A 21,059-nucleotide genomic window follows, 5' to 3' on the forward strand; every position below is an offset into this window, starting at 1 on the left:
GTGTGTGTCTCCTTGTCTTCCTAGAGCCCCATTTCCACCATGCGATCGAGTATGGAAATTATGTCTACTTTTTCCTCAGTGAGATTGCAGTGGAGTACACCACACTGGGCAAGGTAAGAGGGTGTCACTTATATAAGATTGATGTATGACAGGGGTAGCCAACTAGATTCAGCCGGGGGCCGATTTTTGTCGGAGCGGATGGTCGAGGCCCGAAACATAATTCTAATAATTTTTACACTGCAAATTGACTACAACTAAGCCCAAAAAGAGATTATATTGAAAAATAAGTAATTTCATACCTTGATTACATTGAGACACAGTCACGTGTCACTTTTTTATTTGTGAGAATAGTTGGGAACAAATTTCCTAAATTAATCAAAGTTTTAGCTGAATTCCTGGTGGTCTTTTTGAAAGATGAAGGCACCATTATGGTTGGACATAGGATATGAGCTATAATGACAGGTCTGCAGCCTTATGTCCCGGAACCACTGAGCTATTACGAATGGGAAATAACGTCCATTTGTGGGGGTTAGTCTGGAGGTTAGATAGGCGTAAGTGCATCCAGAGGGTTGCGGATTGAAATCCTATGGTGAAGAATCGAGAAGTTGAAAATGAGATGACAGCTGGTGACAGAATCTCCAGTACACATTACTACTGTTGTGTCCTTGAGCAAGGCACTTATTAACCCCAGACAGCCAGCACTGTGGCTGATCCTGTGCTGCTTCAAGCCTATTAAGTCATGTTTGTTGTCTCAAGGGGTCGGGAGAAGAGCGCCTAGGATAATAAAGCACTATTCTATTATATTGTATAATTTTCTGGTTCTGCTCCAAGGTGGTGTTCTCTCGTGTGGCGCGGGTGTGTAAGAACGACAACGGCGGCTCTCCTCGGGTGCTAGAGCGCTACTGGACCTCCTTCCTGAAGGCGCGGCTCAACTGCTCGGTGCCCGGCGACTCGTTCTTTTACTTTGACGTGCTGCAGTCGCTTACCAACGTGCTACAGATCAACCAGCGCCCCGCGGTGGTGGGAGTGTTTACTACGCAAGCTAACAGGTTAGCCTAGTGGCCAAGAAAGTAGTGGTGGGCACTCTTCCATCAACGCCAATATCCATACATTTCTTATACCCCTTTCATACACAGACAACATTCCTACGATTTTACCGTGCCTGCTTTATTTAACCTGTTTTTTTTGTACATCTGAAAGGGGTAGGGGGTTAAAAAACATGGACAATTTAAACCCACCTAAAGACCTAGTTATGATTCCTGCATTTTCACAGACCCTGTAACCAAAATACACCTATTAGGTCTGTGTGAATAGTTCTCTGCTTTTTTGCAGGTAAATTCATTAACACTTCCATTGTTCAACACCTCCCTATTTTGAAATTCAGGGCTGGGCGATATGGCCTAAAAACCATATATCGATTTATTTCAAATTTACGGGCAACTCATGCATGATATACATCTCGATTTTCTCTAAGTAAGCTTTTTTTTCACAATTTAAGGTAAATACACCGCATTTCAAACAGTCAGGAATAATCTAATGAATTCAGGGCTCGTAAAATTATACCTAGGCTAAATATAAGCCTTCCACAACCATATGACCCACTAATATATTACATTATTTGATCAAAATAGTTGAACCTGCTTTTTTGTTGTTGCAATAATCACTGATCTGACTTTCAAGTCTGTCTATGAAAATGCCCTTTTTGTTAAAACATTTACTAGAACCATGCACACCCACAGATAATGACCCACTTCTTGTAACAGGCATTATAGGAAAATGAACACAGGTCTCATGAACAATCTCTCAAGCACAAGCCCACGTGCTAGTGAGTAGCCAGTTCATCTTTATATTTGAATTTTATATTTGCTTATTTCTCAGAATGAGAGGTTCCAATTCCTTATATAAATGTGTATTTTTAGGCACATTGCACATTTATAAAACACAAACTAGAAAGTTAGCGCATGACATTCTGTCTCTAAAATGCTGCTAGCTGTGCGTGGTACCGCAATGCAGCGCACGATAGAAACTGAGCATACATGTTCCCCAATCAAGTGAATTGATACTCTCGTTTTAGTAGGGTCTTATCTGTTTTACATTTTGGGAGTAAAAAAAAGGGTATAGTTAGAAAGTTTAAGTTCTTTTCTATTACAGCAAAATAATGTTTGTAACCGTTTCGGTGTCCATATGACCAATTCTGTTGGACCAAACCTCAAATGGAAATAGCGAGTTTTTAACTTCTTCCTCCCTGACAACAAGCAGTTTATCTTTCGTCTTTTGTTGTTGTGAGCGGCAGAGGGGAGGGGCTTGGCGTCTATGTGCGAGTGGGAAGTTGCACTGTGCGCACAGCACGTAAGGAGCGAAGGAGGCGAGACCAAAGACAGAACGCTAGTAAAAAATAAACTAAAAACCTAGAGGCATTTGGAACGTCGCGCTAAAACATAAATTTAAATGAATTCAATATACAGTATAACCCATCCCTACCCCAATGTTTTAACTACATCCCCCACCTCTCCTAATTTGCCAATTACCCACTGATATGTATGAAAGGGGGTCATATAAACATTGCCTTATAAGGTTTTACTGGTAATATACCACATCTTCTGTCTGAAATGGGTGTTACACTGCAAGAATATGCAACATCACTCAAACACTGGACGGCCTTACTGCACAGGAACATTTTAGTTTTACCTCAAACTTCTTGATATTGATTTGGAATTATACACAGAGCTCTACACTCACCAGATAAACATTGGATTAAAAAAATGTTTGCCTTGTTTGACTAGCCAACCATGTTTCAACAAACCTTTTCAATAACTCAATCCCACAAGGCTCTTTTTTGAACACGCTCTTTGCGTCTGTCTCCCTCGTCAGTATCCCTGGCTCAGCAGTGTGTGCCTTCTACATGGATGACATAGAGAAGGCCTTTAATGGGAAGTTTAAGGAGCAGAAAACCAGTGACTCAGCCTGGACCCCAGTACCAGAGGAACAGGTGCCCAAGCCTAGGTATGAGACTGCCTTATAAAGGGGGGAAACACTAGCCTACATATGACAACAACCATATGAGTTGGCCATACAGCACCAACAGATCTGGGACCAGCTAGACTAGCACAGTACATACCCATGTTTTGTTTGAATAAGAGTTGCCAAATGTAATTTCTCAAATCTCTATTTTCTACTTCAGACCTGGTTCCTGTGCCGGTGACGGCCTGGCCTCTGCCTACAAGTCGTCCACCACCTTCCCCGACGACACGTTGACCTTCATCAAGTCTTACCCTCTGATGGACGAGGCGGTGCCCTCCGTCAACGACCGGCCCTGCTTCACCCGCACCACCAGCAGGTACTGTAGGGCAGTACCATGCAATAGAATATAACTATTTATCTTTGTGTCGACAAACGGCACCATAGACAAATATGCAATAATGCAATATAATATACAATGTTATACAAATCTGACATATGAGCAGTATGACAGCAAAGTTTTTGTGCAACTATGTACAGTAAGTCAAATGACTCAGTGAATGACACTTTACTCAAACCAGGCGACTGGAGTCCTCGCTCAGAAACTAAACCCAGAAATTGCCTCAGCCTAGCTACTGCTTCTCTGTTTGACCGGAGACTGTGGCTTCATCCACAAAGCTTGACATTTACTGGCGGTGCAGAGGTGATATGAGGTGTTTGAGTCTGCCTGCCGTACCCCCTGGGTGCCCGGCCTGCTGCTTCTCACCACAGGAAGCTGATGTGATACTCTGGTAAATGACAACAGAAGCCAGGGGGGCACAGGGAACATGTTATTTCACACTGCTCCAAACATCCTGAGACGAAACCTCCTAGTGAAATATCCCGAAGTCCTAGTGAAGTCATGGAAATATTGGCGATAAAATGGGGCTTAAATCATAGGATGTTCTCATCGAGTGTGTTGCATTCATGAACCCGAGGAAATAACATTTTATAGCATAGTGGTTATTATAAAACTGAAAATGACATGCAGGGGTTATGCTTCAGTCTTCAGCAGCCAATAGAGATGACTGGCGTTAGATATGCATGTGTAAACACACAAAGATAAGAACATGTACATTTTGGAGACAATCATAGTTCATTTACAAAACCTTCCTTGACAGCTGCTATGCTGCTAGGGAACCAACACAAGCCATTCGGGAAAGTGCCAAATCTCACCCAGAAAGTAGCCTAAAGCAAAAGGGAATTTTCAGAGCAGCTGCACTCTAGCTATTCTGTTTTCCCCATTTGAGTGTACTATCCACGCCGTCTTTTGGTGCACAGAAAACCATACTAGTTAAAATCAGGAAAAGCACAAAAAGGGATGAAAAATTCTTCATTTATAACCCTATGTTGACCTGTGTCTCAATGCCAGTCACGGCGGTTCACTTGTTCTGAATGACTGACCCATTATGGCTGACGAGTTACCAGTTCCGGAAGTACAATCAGCGCTAACTGTGTTTTTCACTTCTCCAGGTACAAGCTGACTCAGATTGCGGTGGACACCTCTGCCGGGCCGTCTAAAGACCGCACTGTGGTCTTCCTGGGCTCGGAGGATGGCAGGGTCCTGAAGGTGTTGTCCAGCACTCATCCTAACGCCTCCTTTGGCTCCCAGCTCCTGGAGGACATAGATGTGTATAACCCCTCAATGTGAGCACAAAACCTCTATAAGTCAGTCTATAACCCCACTTAAGTAAGTGTGTAACCACTTTTGAATAGGTCATAACTACGCAGGCGTAGTAAAAGCAAAAGTTGGTTATGGCATGAAAACCTGACTGCTGTATAAGCATCCCATTGTGACAGTACTGTAATATCAGTCTGGAAAATCTCCAAAATGAATGTCTATACCCTCTTTAAAGCTGTAACCTACATTATAATGCTATTACTTCCACCAAATGGTCCAAATCTTTACTATGGTAGTTCACAAGCAGAGTAATTTTATTCTCCACACTATATTAGGGGTTCAAATGGTATATCAACTTCCTAAATGCACATTTCTTACAGAGATAGGCTTTAAATGGGGCTCCCATTTCTATCTGCGACTGAGTCATTGTACTGTGTTTCACATGTCTATGGTCTAACTCTAATCTGTTAGTATGGTTGTGCTTTAAGTGTTCTCACGTGTCATGTGACCATGGTTTCCCACAGGTGTAACATTCAGGGGCAGGAGGACCGGAGGATTCTGGGAATGGAGCTGGATAAGGACCATCATGCCTTGTTCGTGGCCTTCACCAGCTGTGTCATCAGAGTACCACTCAGCCGCTGCACTGAGCACGGCGCCTGTAAAAAGTGAGTTACAACAAGGTCGGAAACGATTGTGTGAAAATACACATGGGAGGATATACAGTATTGTTAGGGCCGAGTTTTCCCTGACTACGTGACCTAGAAAAAACGGGGCCTGGCATTTTTTTGTGCTTTTGCACTGCTCAAAATGGTTTACTCTAATGTGTTATAACAAATACTTAGTCTCTGTATACCAAGCTCTTTAAATGTCAAATTGTGGTCAAGTGATTTCAGTATCAACAAATATTTATATTTGTTCTAGTCATTTGTCAGATAATTGAGCTAGAGAGAACAGGGAAGCCATGAGGAAATTACCAAATTGTCCAAATGTATTTGGCACAGCTTCTAAAAGAGCCTGTTTGTATATTTTGGCAAACAACCAAAACATTAGAAATGGGTGCTTAATTGCCCCTGGAATCAATATTTTAACAGCCCGTAAATGTTGGAAATGTTTCAGGATATCATTAGCACAGAATACCACATCAAGAATATCATTATAGTTGACTGATCCTGCCATTGGAATTTATCAACATTCAAACAGCAACAAAAAAATTCACTGCCTCCTTCATAGTCGGACACACACTCGCATGTGCATGCATACAAACGCAGTCTGGGTCAGCCCACAATACCTTTTGAGAGGCCGTGTGCATAAACTCCTACTAGTGGGACGTGAGGGAGGCAGGGTTTCATGAAAACATAGAGCACTGATTGACAAGTGAGAAATCCAAAGGAGACAACCCCCTCTCTTCCTCCTTCCCTAGGCAAGTGTATGACAGCCCCCCCCCCCCTCTCCCATATTCTCCCCTCGGAGCACCCCCTCATTCCCTGTGGTCCTGGCTGTCAGCATGTCTCCACAGCTGGAGGAGAGAGACTGAGGGGCACCTGTCACTAAGATAACTGGCTTCACTCCTCCAGGCTGCCCGTCATGACACACACAGAAATATTTAGAAACAGATGCACACACCTGTCCTTTATGAGGTCTTTCACAGGCATACTTGTCATCTTGGAGAATGAGCTAAAACACACTGTCAGACACATTCACCTCTCTGTGTTCACACGCAGGCCAGTCTCGCTCTGCAGACACCAGATGGGGAATAGCCCTAACAGACCGCGCTCCACTAGACCGCAGCAGTGTCCTTGCCTCAAGTGTGTGTGTGGCGTGTCACTTTGTCAACGTAGACACAGTCGGGCGCCCATTGCCTCCACGCCAAGGAGCAATATCATACAGGGATTTAACCGTCTCTTGCCTCGTCATTTTCTAGGAGTTGTCTGTCATCCCGCGACCCGTACTGCATCTGGCTCCGGACCGGGAGCTGTGCCAACATGGCGCCAGGGTTCAAGTAAGTGTCACTTTCCTTCCTGTCGCGCTGAAAGGCATCAATCTGAAAGGTAATAAAGGTTTGAGAGCGTGATCGTATATCTGCCATCAGTATTGGCCCCCATAAAAGGAGAGGAGAGTAGAGAGTGGAAGATATAAGGGAAATAAATCTCAAAACCTTTTGAAAGTCATATTAAGGAAGAATGTATTGAGTAAGTGACATCATTGTACTGCAGATGAGGACCGCTCTTCAAAGATGAGTTTTCCCGATAGTCAGTTTCTTTACACCAGCAAATTATACACTTTGGAACTCTGTTTGTGCAGTTAATGCTAATATGCATCCATGTGTTTCTTTATATCTGCTGGCTTTGGGCCAGTTTCCACTTTTGCAATGCACTTTAAGTGAAAGGAACAATCAACCACTTGAGCCACAATGGCTTGAGTCCATTGATTTATTTATGAGCTGACAGATACTGCAATCTCTCAGGAATAAAAAATGTTGTCACCCCAGACCTCCTGAAAATGAAAATAGTCTCTTCAATTCTCTGAAACAAAGGAAATGACTGAACAACTGATTGGTTGCCATCGATCAGTTCTCATGAACTGAAGAGGGGTCATTTGACACTAACTCATGATCATTGCTCTCCAGTGCTGTGGAAAAGGTTGCTGTGTAAGAGCTTACTGGGATTCACTTGGCCATGCCACCAGTTCACTTTGTTCCACAACCCCACCCATTCCCTAGCAGTGATTATTTATCCTGCTCGCGGTTTCTGTCCCGGCCTAGTGCCATCACACCCGATTCAACTAATCAAACTAATTGCCAACACCTTGATTAGCTGAATCCGGTGTTTCACTGCAGAGTCGCGGACAAAAACCAGCAGTACTGCGGCTCTGTATGTGTAGGGCTAGCACCCCCCCCCCCCCCCCCCCCCCCCCCTTTGGTGAAGTGGTGCTAAAGAACAAGGTTGTGGCTCACACCTACTCTCACACCTCTCTTTTGGCAAGCTGCCAAATCTCTCCTCCCTCTCCTGTCTCCTCTCCTACTCATTTGCCGTTGTTCTTTCGCTGATATGTGACATCTCCCTCAATCTCCCAGATTGTCGAGGGGAAAAAAGCAAAGGTCTTTGATTTGTGGAACCAAGGAGAATAGCGGAAAGCATTCTGTCTGTTTTAACTGCTGCAGAATTGAGTTTCCATCCTGTGACGTTCGACATGGCGCTTCCAGGGTTGGCGGTTTAGCGCGATTTGTCATGCTGTGTCCGCAGTAGAAGGCCTTGATTAAATCTTTTAGATGCTGAAAAAAGTCATTTTGCAGTTTAAATGTCAGTCATCGACATGGATCTAATGGCACTCACTGTAATCTATATAGTTATGGGATTTTGGGGGACATTCCTAATCCCAGCAGCACAGGAATTGGTGGTTTAAGACGGGGATTCATGAACTTTGAGAGACTATTGGAAGTTCCATAAAGTTGCACCTCCAAAGTATAAATCTCAGTGAAATATCTCTGTTTTTGTTAGAGAGTTAGAGTTCAGTGGACGAGGAAGAATGTTCTGGAAACACCTTATCCAGGACACTGTGGTTCAGCCACTTCCCTAAGATGAGCAGCAGATGGGCCTTGTTGTTGTGGCAGCGAGTCAGTGGTTTCCCTGGAGACGAACGGGTTGATCCAGACCAGAGGTGAATGCGACAGACGTTTTGGCAGACCGGGCCATCTTGGCAAAATGCTCTAAAGAGCTCCCAAGTGAGGCGATCGGCGAAAAACAAAATGGAGCTGAAGTGCTTTGCCAGTCCCGAAGCAACTCTGCAGCCTGGCCCACCACTGTTTAAAATATGATGTTTGTCTTCTTAAACTCAAACCTCTAATTAGGCCTTCTCCTAAACTGAATCCTCCTTATTTGGATATGAGTGGGTGACTATTTTCTTATATGACTTTTAATTAGCAAGCATTTGTATAAACTTATATCAGTCTCACTGCCTGTATGCATCTCTGGTAGTTCCTTTTTTACGAGTATGTGTTGTCAGTGAGACTATTTCTGAGAATTGTCATATTTTCATATGTATGTCTCCTAGTCCTTTCCCCTCGTTCATTGCTAGTAAATAGAAGAGCGTTACAGTTTCTGAGTGAGGGAAATGAATAGCACTCACGCATCCCACACTTTTGAAAATGGATACACGGAGAGCGAGTGAACGAGAAGCGGAGAGAGGAGAGAAAAAGCAAAAATAAACAAATGTACACAAAGCAAGGACTCCGCAGCACAGAGACGGAAAGGGCTGAAGGGTGAATGAGAATGAGCTCCCGTTGGTGTCAGAAGTGGGATCCAATTTAATCATATTCATTCCCCTTCCCTTAATGGACACTTGTGTGCCGCCTTCAAACCCCACATTCCATTAGCCTCCAGCCACTCTAAATGTATCTGGTTGTGTATGGACCTTTCTCTCATTCACGGGCATGCTGAATCTAAATCTATAGATGGCTGTCTGTGCAAGTGGCAGGCACTGATTGAAAAGTCCTAATGAGAATGAATACTGAAACCCCCCCTTCTCCGTGGGTAGGAGGGGAGAGTGGCCCAAAATACAGCCCCCAATAGTTAAACCTGCACTCGTGTGTTTCACTTCCCTTTAAAGTGTTCTGGAATATAGTAGTCCCTTGCAAAGCCAGGGTTGTGGGTTTGATTCCCACGGGGGACTAGTATGAAAATGTATGCTCTCACTACTGTAAGTCGCTCTGGATAAGAGTGTCTGCTAAATAGTGTAAATGTAAAATGAATATGCACAAGCAAAACACTGGGTCTGGCTCCTTATTTTGTTTGAATAGGGTCTGGATAATGACCTTGGCTTTAGTCCTTGCTATCTTTTTCTACTAACTGATGCAGGCTATCCTGGCCACTTCTGCTCCACTTCTGATTATCATCTGACCTTTATCAGTCGTGACGCTGGTTTCTAATTGGACAGCGCACAAGGGGAGAACAGACCAACTTTGTTAGGGTGCCAGCAAAATGGATGTTCTCTTTCCTGATTCGACCACCTTGTCTGTGGATGGTGACGTCATATGCATGTGCAGGATGTGTCTCTCAGGTTGTGAATGTACTGGCTAAGAAAAATCTTCTCTCATCGACAACTGGCAGGTTGGGCAAGTTCTGTATTAGGATGGCGGTAAATGGGATTGAGCTGTAGGTGATTGAGGCAAGCTTTTTCAAACAGAAATTTGCATCCTGTAGCACAAACTCCAGAAAGTTCTGGGACACTGTAAAGTCCATGGAGAATAAGAGCACCTCCTCCCAGCTGCCCACTGCACTGAGGCTACAAAACACTGTCACCACCGATAAATCTACAATAATCGAGAATTTCAAAAGCATTTTTCTACGGCTGGCCATGCTTCCCACCTGGCTGCCCCTACCCCAGTTAACAGCTCTGCACCCCCCACAGCAACTTGCCCAAACCTCCCCCATTTCTCCTTCACCCAAATGCAGATAGCTGATGTTCTGAAAGAGCTGCAAAATCTGGACACCCTACAAATCAGCCGGGCTAGTCAATCTGGACCCTCTCTTGCTAAAATTATCCTCCACAATTGTTGCAACCCCTATTACTAGCCTGTTCAACCTCTCTTTCAAATCGTCTGAGATCCCTAAAGATTGGAAAGCTGCCGCGGTCATCCCCCTCTTCAAACGGGGTGACACTCCCCGACACTCCGACACTTTCTAAAGTCTTCGAAAGCCAAGTTAACATACAGATGACCAACCATTTCGAATCCCAATGTACCTTCTTCCGCTATGCAATCTGGTTTCCGAGCTGTTCATGGGTGCACCTCAGCCACGCTCAAGGTCCTAAATGATATCATAACCGCCATCAATAAAAGACAATACTGTGCAGTCGTATTCATCGACTTGGCCAAGACTTTCGACTCTGTCAATCACCGCATTCTTATCTGCAGACTCAACAGCCATGGTTTCTCAAATGACTGCCTCACCTGGTTCACCAACTACACTTCAGACAGAGTTCAGTGTATCAAATCAGAGGGCCTGTTGTCCGGACCTCTGGTAGTCTCTATGGGGGTGCCACAGGGTTCAATCATTCCCTGATCCACCTTTACGCAGACGACACCATTCTGTATACTTCTGGCCCTTCCTTGGACACTGTGCTGTCTAACCTCCAAACGAGCTTCAATGCCATACAACACTCCTTCCGTGGCCTCCAACTGCTCTTAAACACTAGTAAAACCAAATGCATGCTTTTCAACCGTTCGCTGCCTGCACCCGCACGCCCGACTAGCATCACCACCCTGGATGGTTCCGACCTAGAATATGTGGACATCTATAAGTACCTACAGTGCCTTGCGAAAGTATTCGGCCCCCTTGAACTTTGCAACCTTTTGCCACATTTCAGGCTTCAAACATAAAGATATAAAACTGTATTTTTTTGTGAAGAATCAACAACAAGTGGGACACAATCATGAAGTGGAACGACATTTATTGGATATTTAAAACGTTTTTAACAAATCAAAAACTGAAAAATTGGGCGTGCAAAATTATTCAGCCCCTTTACTTTCAGTGCAGCAAACTCTCTCCAGAAGTTTAGTGAGGATCTCTGAATGATCCAATGTTGACCTAAATGACTAATGATGATAAATACAATCCACCTGTGTGTAATCAAGTCTCCGTATAAATGCACCTGCACTGTGATAGTCTCAGAGGTCCGTTAAAAGCGCAGAGAGCATCATGAAGAACAAGGAACACACCAGGCAGGTCCGAGATACTGTTGTGAAGAAGTTTAAAGCCGGATTTGGATACAAAAAGATTTCCCAAGCTTTAAACATCCCAAGGAGCACTGTGCAAGCGATAATATTGAAATGGAAGGAGTATCAGACCACTGCAAATCTACCAAGACCTGGCCGTCCCTCTAAACTTTCAGCTCATACAAGGAGAAGACTGATCAGAGATGCAGCCAAGAGGCCCATGATCACTCTGGATGAACTGCAGAGATCTACAGCTGAGGTGGGAGACTCTGTCCATAGGACAACAATCAGTCGTATATTGCACAAATCTGGCCTTTATGGAAGAGTGGCAAGAAGAAGGCCATTTATTAAAGATATCCATAAAAAGTGTTGTTTAAAGTTTGCCACAAGCCACCTGGGAGACACACCAAACATGTGGAAGAAGGTGCTCTGGTCAGATGAAACCAAAATTGAACTTTTTGGCAACAATGCAAAACGTTATGTTTGGCGTAAAAGCAACACAGCTGAACACACCATCCCCACTGTCAAACATGGTGGTGGCAGCATCATGGTTTGGGCCTGCTTTTCTTCAGCAGGGACAGGGAAGATGGTTAAAATTGATGGGAAGATGGATGGAGCCAAATACAGGACCATTCTGGAAGAAAACCTGATGGAGTCTGCAAAAGACCTGAGAGTGGGACGGAGATTTGTCTTCCAACAAGACAATGATCCAAAACATAAAGCAAAATCTACAATGGAATGGTTCAAAAATAAACATATCCAGGTGTTAGAATGGCCAAGTCAAAGTCCAGACCTGAATCCAATCGAGAATCTGTGGAAAGAACTGAAAACTGCTGTTCACAAATGCTCTCCATCCAACCTCACTGAGCTCGAGCTGTTTTGCAAGGAGGAATGGGAAAAAATGTCAGTCTCTCGATATGAAAAACTGATAGAGACATACCCCAAGCGACTTACAGCTGTAATCGCAGCAAAAGGTGGCGCTACAAAGTATAAACTTAAGGGGGCTGAATAATTTTGCACGCCCAATTTTTCAGTTTTTGATTTGTTAAAAAAGTTTGAAATATCCAATAAATGTCGTTCCACTTCATGATTGTGTCCCACTTGTTGTTGATTCTTCACAAAAAAATACAGTTTTATATCTTTATGTTTGAAGCCTGAAATGTGGCAAAAGGTCGCAAAGTTCAAGGGGGCCGAATACTTTCGCAAGGCACTGTAGGTGTCTGGCTAGACTGCAAACTCTCCTTCCAGACTCATATCAAACATCTCCAATCCAAAATCAAATCTAGAGTCAGCTTTCTATTTTGCAACAAAGCCTCCTTCACTCACGCAGCAAAACTTACCCTAGTAAAACTGACTATCCTACCGATCTTCGACTTCGGCGATGTCATCTACAAAATAGCTTCCAATACTCTACTCAGCAAACTGGATGCAGTTTATCACAGTGCCATCCGTTTTGTTACTAAAGCACCTTATACCACCCACCACTGCGACCTGTATGCTCTAGTCGGCTGGCCCTCGCTACATGTTCGTCGCCAGACCCACTGGATCCAGGTCATCTACAAGTCTATGCTAGGTAAAGCTCCGCCTTATCTCAGTTCACTGGTCACGATAGCAACACCCGTAGCACACGCTCCAGCAGGTGTATCTCACTGATCATCCCTAAAGACAAAACCTAATTTGGCCGCCTTTCCTTCCAGTTCTCTGCTACCTGCGACTGAAACGAATTGCAAAAATCTCTGAAGTTGGAGACTTATCTCCCTCACCAACTTTAAACATCTGCTATCTGAGCAGCTAACCGATCGCTGCAGCTGTACATAATCCATCGGTATATAGCCCACCCAATTTACCTACCTCATCCCCATACTGTTTTTATTTTATTTACATTTCTGCTCTTTTGCACACCAGTATCTCTACCTGCACATGTTCATCTGATCATTTATCACTCCAGTGTTAATCTGCAAAATTGTAATTATTAATTCCTATGGCCTATTTATTGCCTACCTCCTCATGCCTTTTGCACACAATGTATATAGATTATTTTTTTCTACTATGTTATTGACTTGTTTTTTGTTTATTGTTTACTCCATGTGTAACTCTGTGTTGTTGTCTGTTCACACTGCTATGCTTTATCTTGGCCAGGTCGCAGTTGCAAATGAGAACTTGTTCTCAACTAGCCTACCTGGTTAAATAAAGATTAAATAAAAAATCTAATTAAAATAACCTGAAAGGCCGCTCAGCAAGGAAGAAGCCACTGCTCCACCACCACCATAAAAAAGCCAGACTACGGTTTGCAACTGCGCATGGGGACAAAGATCATACTTTTTGGAGAAATGTCCTCTGGTCTGATGAAACAAAAATAGAACTGTTTGGCCATAATGACCATCGTTATGTTTGGGGAAAAAAGGGGGAGGCTTGCAAACCAAAGAACACCATCCCAACCGTGAAGCATGGGGGTGGCAGCATCATGTTGTGGGGGTGCTTTGCTGCAAGAGGGACTGGTGCACTTCACAAAATAGATGGCATCATGAGACAGGAAAATTATGTGGATATATTGAAGCAACATCTCAAGACATCAGTTAAAGTTAAAGCTTTGTCGCAAATGGGTCTTCCAAATGGAAAATGACCCCAAGCATACTTCCAAAGTTGTGGCAAAATGGCTTAAAGACAACAAAGTCAAGGTATTGGAGTCGCCATCACAAAGCCCTGATCTCAATGGGCCAAAATTCACCCAAGTTATTGTGGGAAGCTTGTGGAAGGCTCCCCGAAACATTTGACCCAAGTTAAACAATTTAAAGGCAATGCTACCAAATACTAATTGAGTATGTAAACTTCTGACCCACTGTGAATGTGATGAAAGAAATAAAAGCAGAAATAAATCATTCTCTCTGCTATTATTCTGACATTTCACATTCTTAAAATAAAGTATTGATCCTAACTGAACTAAGACAGGGAATTTTTACTAGGATTAATTGTCAGGAATTGCATAAATGTATTTGGCTTAGGTGTATGTAAACTTCCGTCCGACTTCAACTATATATCTCCCTCACTAACTTTAAGCATCAGCTGTCAGAGCAGCTTACCGATCATTGCAGCTGTACATAGCCCACCCAACTACCTCATCCCCATGTTATTTTGTTTTCGCTCCTTTGCACCCCAGCATCTCTACTTGCACATTCATCTTCTGCACATCCATCACTCCAGTGTTTAATTGCTGAATTGTAATTATTAAGTCACTATGGCCTGTTTATTGCCTTACCTCCCGAATCTCACTACATTTGCACACTCTGTATATAGACTTTTCTATTGAGTTATTGACTGTACTTTTGTTTATCCCATGTGCAACTCTGTGTTGTTTGTGTCGCACTGTTTTTCTCAATCTTGGCCACGTCGCAGTTGTAAATGAGAACTTGTTGTCAACTGGCCTACCTGGTTAAATAAAGGTGAAATATATATTTTTTTAAATGACAAGTCCCAATTACAGTTGGGTAGGTGGTTGCTTGTGGCAGCAAAGAGGAAAACGGGTGATGAGCCTTTCTTTTTTACTCTTTCTCTTTTGCTCTCTCCAGGGCTGGCTTTGAGCAGGATATCGAGGGAGACCACTCGCTCTACCCTGAGAACTGCCTTGGTGAGCGATCATCAACTTCCCCATATAGTAGCAACAGGCCAATCATCTAAATATAAGCCCTGTAAAAAAAGGGTCTATTCCGTCATGGAAGTACAATGCATTCAGAAAGAATTCAGACCCCTTCCCTTTTTCCACATTTTGTTTTACGTTACAGCCTTATTCTAAAAGGATTTTTTTTAAAGTCCTCATCAATCTACACATAATACCCCATAATGAAAAAGCGAAAAGGGGGTTTTAGAAAGTTCTGCAAATTTATTAAAAATAAAAAACATATGATTGATTTGGAAAGGCACACACCTGTCTATATAAGGTCCACAGTGCATGTCAGAGCAAAAACCAAGCCATGAGGTTGAAGGATTTGTCCGTAGAGCTCAGAGACGGGATTGTGTTGGCACAGATCTGGGAAGAAAAATGTATGCAGCATTGAAGGTCCCCAAGCACACAGTGGTCTTTGGAACCACCAAGACTCTTCCTAGAGCTGGCCTCCCGGCCAAACTGAGTAATCAGGGGAGAAGGGCCATGGTCAGTTAAGTGATCAAGAACCCGATGGTCACTCTGACAGAGCTCCGTAGTTCCTCTGTGGAGAACCTGTGGAGAACCTTCCAGAAGGACAAACATCTCTCCAGTACTCCCAATCAGGCCTTTATAGTAAAGTTGCCAGACAGAAGCCACTCCTCAGTAAAAGGCACATGACAGTCCGCTTGGAGTTTGCCAAAAGGACTCTCAGTCCATGAGAAACAAGATTTTCTGGTCTGATGAAACCAAGATTGAACTCTTTGGCCTGAATGCCAAGCGTTACGTCTGGAGGAAACCTGGCACCATCCCTACGGTGAAGCATGGTGGTGGCAGCATCATGCTGTGGGGTTGTTTTTCAGCTGCAGCGGCTGGGATATTAGTCAGAATCGAGGGAGAGATGAGCAGACCAAAGTACAGAGAGATCCTCGATGAAAACACAGCCAAGACAACGCAGGAGTGGCTTCGGGGCGAGTCTCTGAATGTTCATGAGTGGCCCAACCAGAGCCTGGACTTGAACCCGGTCGGAAATCTTTGGGGAGAATTGCAAAAATGTCTAAAATCCTGTTTTTGCTTTGTCATTATGGGGTATTGTGTAGGGATTGAGGGGGATTTAAAAAAAATCAATTTAAGAATAAGGCTGTAACGTAACAAAATGTGGAAAAAGTCAAGAGCTCTAAATACTTTCCGAAGGCACTGTACATGGAAGAGTGGATGTCACAGGCTTCCATGGTGTAATATCAAATACCTTCTCCCCTTTTGTTTGCTCTGTTATGGATTTAATTGATGTAACAATGTTTCATTTGCTTCCTGTCAATCTGCCAGCTAACATTGAAGTAGTATGTTCTTAAGGTACACACAAAAGTTATATCAACAATTTTACTTGACTACAAGAATATGAGGAGAAAAGTATTGTTGGGGAGAAAACAGCACATCTAAAAAGTATTTTATGACACTTGAATCCACAACTGGGTCACAGTTTGGAAATATCCAGAGCAGTCCAACCTACTTGCATGTCACGCCATCATAAAAAAACATTTGTTTTCTTATGTCTTTGTGAGTGGTATTGTAATTCACTCCGTCTTTTGTTTTCGGTAGTAATGCTGTGTTTTGCTCCCATCAGCAGATGTTCTGGCGACCAAGCGAAACCAGAACCCCGCGGCAGACTCAGCCTACGGTCAGTTTCCATTTTTCCCCCAGTCTCTTTCTCCCTCCTTTCTCCCTGTGTTGGGTTCCACATTATTTTATTGCAGTATGACTGAGCATAAACACTTTTAAGTTGCATGCAATGAATTTGCATTATCTATTGGCAATTTGTAGTTTCACTTAAGGTTTCACACTAGACAACTTGAAAATGAAAGAATAGACAAATCTTTTCGGTGTCTGTTAAACCTTTTGACTTGGAGACCATACCATTATAGGTTTTGGGTTACTTGTAATTCAAAGTATTGTTTGTTTTGAACAGGTTCAGTTCGCTCATTAAGAGCTACAAACATTCCTCTAGTTCCACATGTTGTAGAGAAGATTAAACATATGTTGCTGCTTTTGGAAATGGAGGCTCATGAGTAAGTGTCACGTTCTGACCATAGTTCTGTTATTTTATTCTTTGTTTTAGTATAGTTGGGGTGGGCAGTCTATGTTTGTTTTTCTATGTTGGTTTTTGTGTTCGGCCTAGTATGGTTCTCAATCAGAGGCAGGTGTCATTAGTTGTCTCTGATTGAGAATCATACTTAGGTAGCCTGGGTTTCACTTTTGGTTTGTGGGTGTTTGTTTCCGTGTGAGTGTTTGGGACACACGGTACTGTTTCGGGTTTTGGAAATTCACGTCATTCGTTTATTGTTTTGATTCAGTGTTCAGTGCTTTCTTTAATTAAAATCATCATGAACACTTACCACGCTGTGCTTTGGTCCGATCCTTACTCCTCCTCAGACGGAGAGGAGGAAATCCGTTACAGAAACACCCACCACAAGAGGACCAAGCAGCGTGGTAACGGGCAGCAGCAGCAGCGGCCGAAAACACAAGACTCCTGGACTTGGGAGGAGATTTTGGACAGCAAGGGACCCTGGGCACAAGCAGGGGAATATCGCCACCCTAAAGCAGAGCTGGAGGCAGCGAAGGCAGAGAGGCGCTGGTATGAGGAGGCAGTGCGGCTGGAAGCTCTAGAGGCAGCCCCAAAAATGTATTGGGGGGTGGCACACGGGGAGTGTGGCTAAGTCAGGTAGGAGACCTGAGCCAACTCCCCGTGCTTACCGGAGAGCGAGAGGGACCGGGCAGGCACCGTGTTATGCGGTGGAGCGCACAGTGTCCCTGGTGCATGTGCATAGCCCGGTGCAGTACATTCTAGCTCCTCGTATCGGCCGGGCTAGAGTGGGCATCGAGCCAGGTGCCATGAAGCCGGCTCTACGCATCTGGTCTCCAGTGCGTCTCCTCGGGCCGGCGTACATGGCACCAGCCTTACGCATGGTGTCCCCGGTTCGCCAGCACAGCCCTGTGGCCTGGCTACGGGGAGCATTCAACCAGGTAAGGTTGGGCAGGCTCGGTGCTCAAGAGTTCCAGTGCGCCTGCAAGGTCCGGTCTATCCGGTGCCACCTCCACGCACCAGCCCTCCGGTGGCAGCCCCCCGCACCAGGCTGTCTCTCCGTCTTCTCTCTACAGGAGTCTCCCGTCTGTCCTGAGCCGCCAGAGTCTCCCGTCTGTCCTGAGCCGCCAGAGTCTCCCGTCTGTCCTGAGCCGCCAGAGTCTCCCATCTGTCCTGAGCCGCCAGAGTCTCCCGTCTGTCCTGAGCCGCCAGAGTCTCCCGTCTGTCCTGAGCCGCCAGAGTCTCCCGTCTGTCCTGAGCCGCCAGAGTCTCCCGTCTGTCCTGAGCCGACAGCCAGCCAGGAGCCGCCAGCCAGCCAGGAGCCGCCAGCCAGGACCTTCCAGAACCGTCAGCCAGCCAGGAGCTGCCAGAGCCTTCCTTCACTCCGGAGCTGCCGGAGTCTCCCGCCTCTCCGGAGCTGCCGGAGTCTCCCGCCTCTCCGGCGCCGCCGGAGTCTCCCGCCTGTCCGGCGCCGCCGGAATCTCCCGTCCATTCAGGACCCATGGCTAAGGTCCCCAGTCGGAGGTCGGAGGCGAGGGTCGCCGCTCGTAAGAGACCACAGGGGCGGTTGAGGAGGCGGACAAAAACTGTGGTGAAGTGGGGTCCACGTCACGTTCTGACCATAGTTCTGTTGTTTTATTTTTGTTTTAGTATGGTCAGGGCGTGAGTTGGGGTGGGCAGTCTATGTTTGTTTTTCTATGTTGGTTTTTGTGTTCGGCCTAGTATGGTTCTCAATCAGAGGCAGGTGTCGTTAGTTGTCTCTGATTGAGAATCATACTTAGGTAGCCTGGGTTTCACTTTTGGTTTGTGGGTGTTTGTTTCCGTGTGAGTGTTTGGGCCACACGGTACTGTTTCGGGTTTTGGAAATTCACGTCATTCGTTTATTGTTTTGATTCAGTGTTCAGTGCTTTCTTTAATTAAAATCCTCATGAACACTTACCACGCTGTGCTTTGGTCCGATCCTTACTCCTCCTCCGATGAAGAGGAGGAAATCCGTTACAGTAAGATCAGTTACACTTCCTAAACCAAGAGATCAAGATTAAATGGATCTCCTTGGGTTACCGATAGGTGATGTTCTTTTAATCTCACAATTCATGAATGGGCATGCCCAAGTCAATAAACCCCTCAGGTAGGCCTAATAATACTTGAGCGTCGTAATTGTTAATTACAGAGCGAGCCTCACACCAGGGAAGACCCTCATTATGTAATATAAGCCCAGCCTTAACCGTTCACTGTGATGAACCCATGGAGTAAATGACACTATTAGAGGCTAATGGAGACTCTAGCCTCAGCTGCCAACAGGCACGTTGGGCATTAACATCCTGGCGCAGGCCAGCCAAGCGTGAAGGTCCATGTCAGGGGAGTGATTTCTCAATTGGTGGAAGAGCCCAATTCCTACTGGATACTGCCATTTTGGTAATGCCAATTTAGTTTCAAATTGGGAATAGTGGCTTAGTTAAAAAGTAACATTTAAAACACATTTATATTAGGGCACATTTCCCCCTTGGATCTTGTGGCTGCAATGAACTGTACAATCAAGTCAACACAGATGGCATGTTGACGGAACAACATATTCCAGTGAGTGAACTTTTTAACTAGCCCCCAGGTGCAATCTGTGTGGAAAATCATGGCAGTATCGCCTCCGCAGCCTCATTAGCAATCAATCCCATCATGCAGCAGCACACAGGGTTCAAGGTGGCCCTCCACGAGCACAGGGAACATAGCGGAGGTCACTGAAACCCTTTAGAAACACTGGCAATGCCAAAGACCTTGAAACGGTCTTGATGAATACGCAGAAACGTCGGGACTCCAGTCACTGAACAGGCGTAGGGAGCATGCCAAAATTTTACCAGGTAATGGACATAGTGACTGTCATTTCCGAATGCCTTTGAAACAAACATTGGAACAAATCCATTTAATGAAGGCAATGCTTTACAGATCCTAGTTAAAGCCGGGAGATGGAAATATCATATGACAACTTTCCATGACATTAGTATTTAATAGATTATGACTTTGATTCTTATGTAGATTTATCCTACATAAGTTATAAGGATGAATCCTGCCCAGATATTTGACTTGTTTCATATTAGCTTTATTTCTTTATATATTACTTTATATTTATATGACTTTATATATAATGTAGAGACATACAGTGCATCAATAGGACATAGTGAATGCAGAGTTAGTTATCGAACTGCAGCTCATATAATAAATGACAGTGGCCTTGTGCCCATCTATGATTACTCAACAAAGTGGACCGCAGTGTTCTAAGAGATTGGTCCTGCGGCTGTAGAACATTGGACAAATCTCTGTTGGCTTTGCCAGCTGGCTCGAACAGTCCGGTCCATAAATTGGCTTTGGTTTGTCCCGAAAGCTCGACAAGGTCTTTAAAAGGAACAAGAGCCCCGTATAAGGCCTTCGAAAAGGTCTTGCAGTCGAACGCTGTGAAAAGGAACAGAATTACCTGCAATTTGACTTATTTGGCAGTAACCGATGCCATAGACCTTCCCTTTTTAATGCTTGGAAGATAACACAGAGACACTCCATTTGTAAGTGCTTCAACTCGTTAAAAACACTTTAGGAACTCGGCGGTGGATCGTCCGCTCGGGTGGTGGTATGCAATTATGGGGCCGAGGTGTAGCAGAAATCACAACAGATTGTCTCATGTGCATGCGTTATGTGGACGTCCACGTATCCTAATTACTTTTACAACAGCTTAACGTTTATTTCCTATGGCTTATTATCACCTTGTAACAGTATACACCACGCGGGGCCGGGGCCCTATCAATAACACTCGCACACGACACACACGTCTTCACCTAGTGGAAATCCACGGCAGAGAGAATCATACTGTAGAAGGTGTTACGCCGTATTGAAAAGGCTGGGGAAATGATTGAATCGCCGGTTGGTGTTGACGTTCAGATTGAGTCAGCCAAAGAGAAGATTGGTCTTTTGAGACCAGACTGACTATACTTTTTCTCACCACTAAGAACAACACAGACCTCCATTAACC

The 21,059-nt window shown here is 44.5% G+C and overlaps 1 protein-coding gene across 3 annotated transcripts in view; it reads left to right on the plus strand.

Annotated features, from left to right (window-relative positions):
* The window catches only part of LOC139391821 (semaphorin-6D-like), a 134,069-nt gene that overhangs the window by 106,072 nt on the left and 6,938 nt on the right, over positions 1-21,059 (plus strand). For 2 of the 3 annotated variants that reach the window (XM_071139389.1, XM_071139390.1), the window contains 9 exons: positions 25-113; positions 832-1,049; positions 2,872-3,003; positions 3,182-3,337; positions 4,471-4,644; positions 5,143-5,283; positions 6,540-6,617; positions 14,897-14,955; positions 16,592-16,645. In XM_071139389.1, the coding sequence (XP_070995490.1) occupies positions 25-113; positions 832-1,049; positions 2,872-3,003; positions 3,182-3,337; positions 4,471-4,644; positions 5,143-5,283; positions 6,540-6,617; positions 14,897-14,955; positions 16,592-16,645 (1,101 nt within the window). The remainder of the gene's footprint in view (positions 1-24; positions 114-831; positions 1,050-2,871; positions 3,004-3,181; positions 3,338-4,470; positions 4,645-5,142; positions 5,284-6,539; positions 6,618-14,896; positions 14,956-16,591; positions 16,646-21,059) is intronic. The other variant, XM_071139391.1, reaches the window with a different exon arrangement.

Source organism: Oncorhynchus clarkii, chromosome 32 (assembly GCF_045791955.1).
Source record: "Oncorhynchus clarkii lewisi isolate Uvic-CL-2024 chromosome 32, UVic_Ocla_1.0, whole genome shotgun sequence".
Taxonomy (NCBI): domain Eukaryota; kingdom Metazoa; phylum Chordata; class Actinopteri; order Salmoniformes; family Salmonidae; genus Oncorhynchus; species Oncorhynchus clarkii.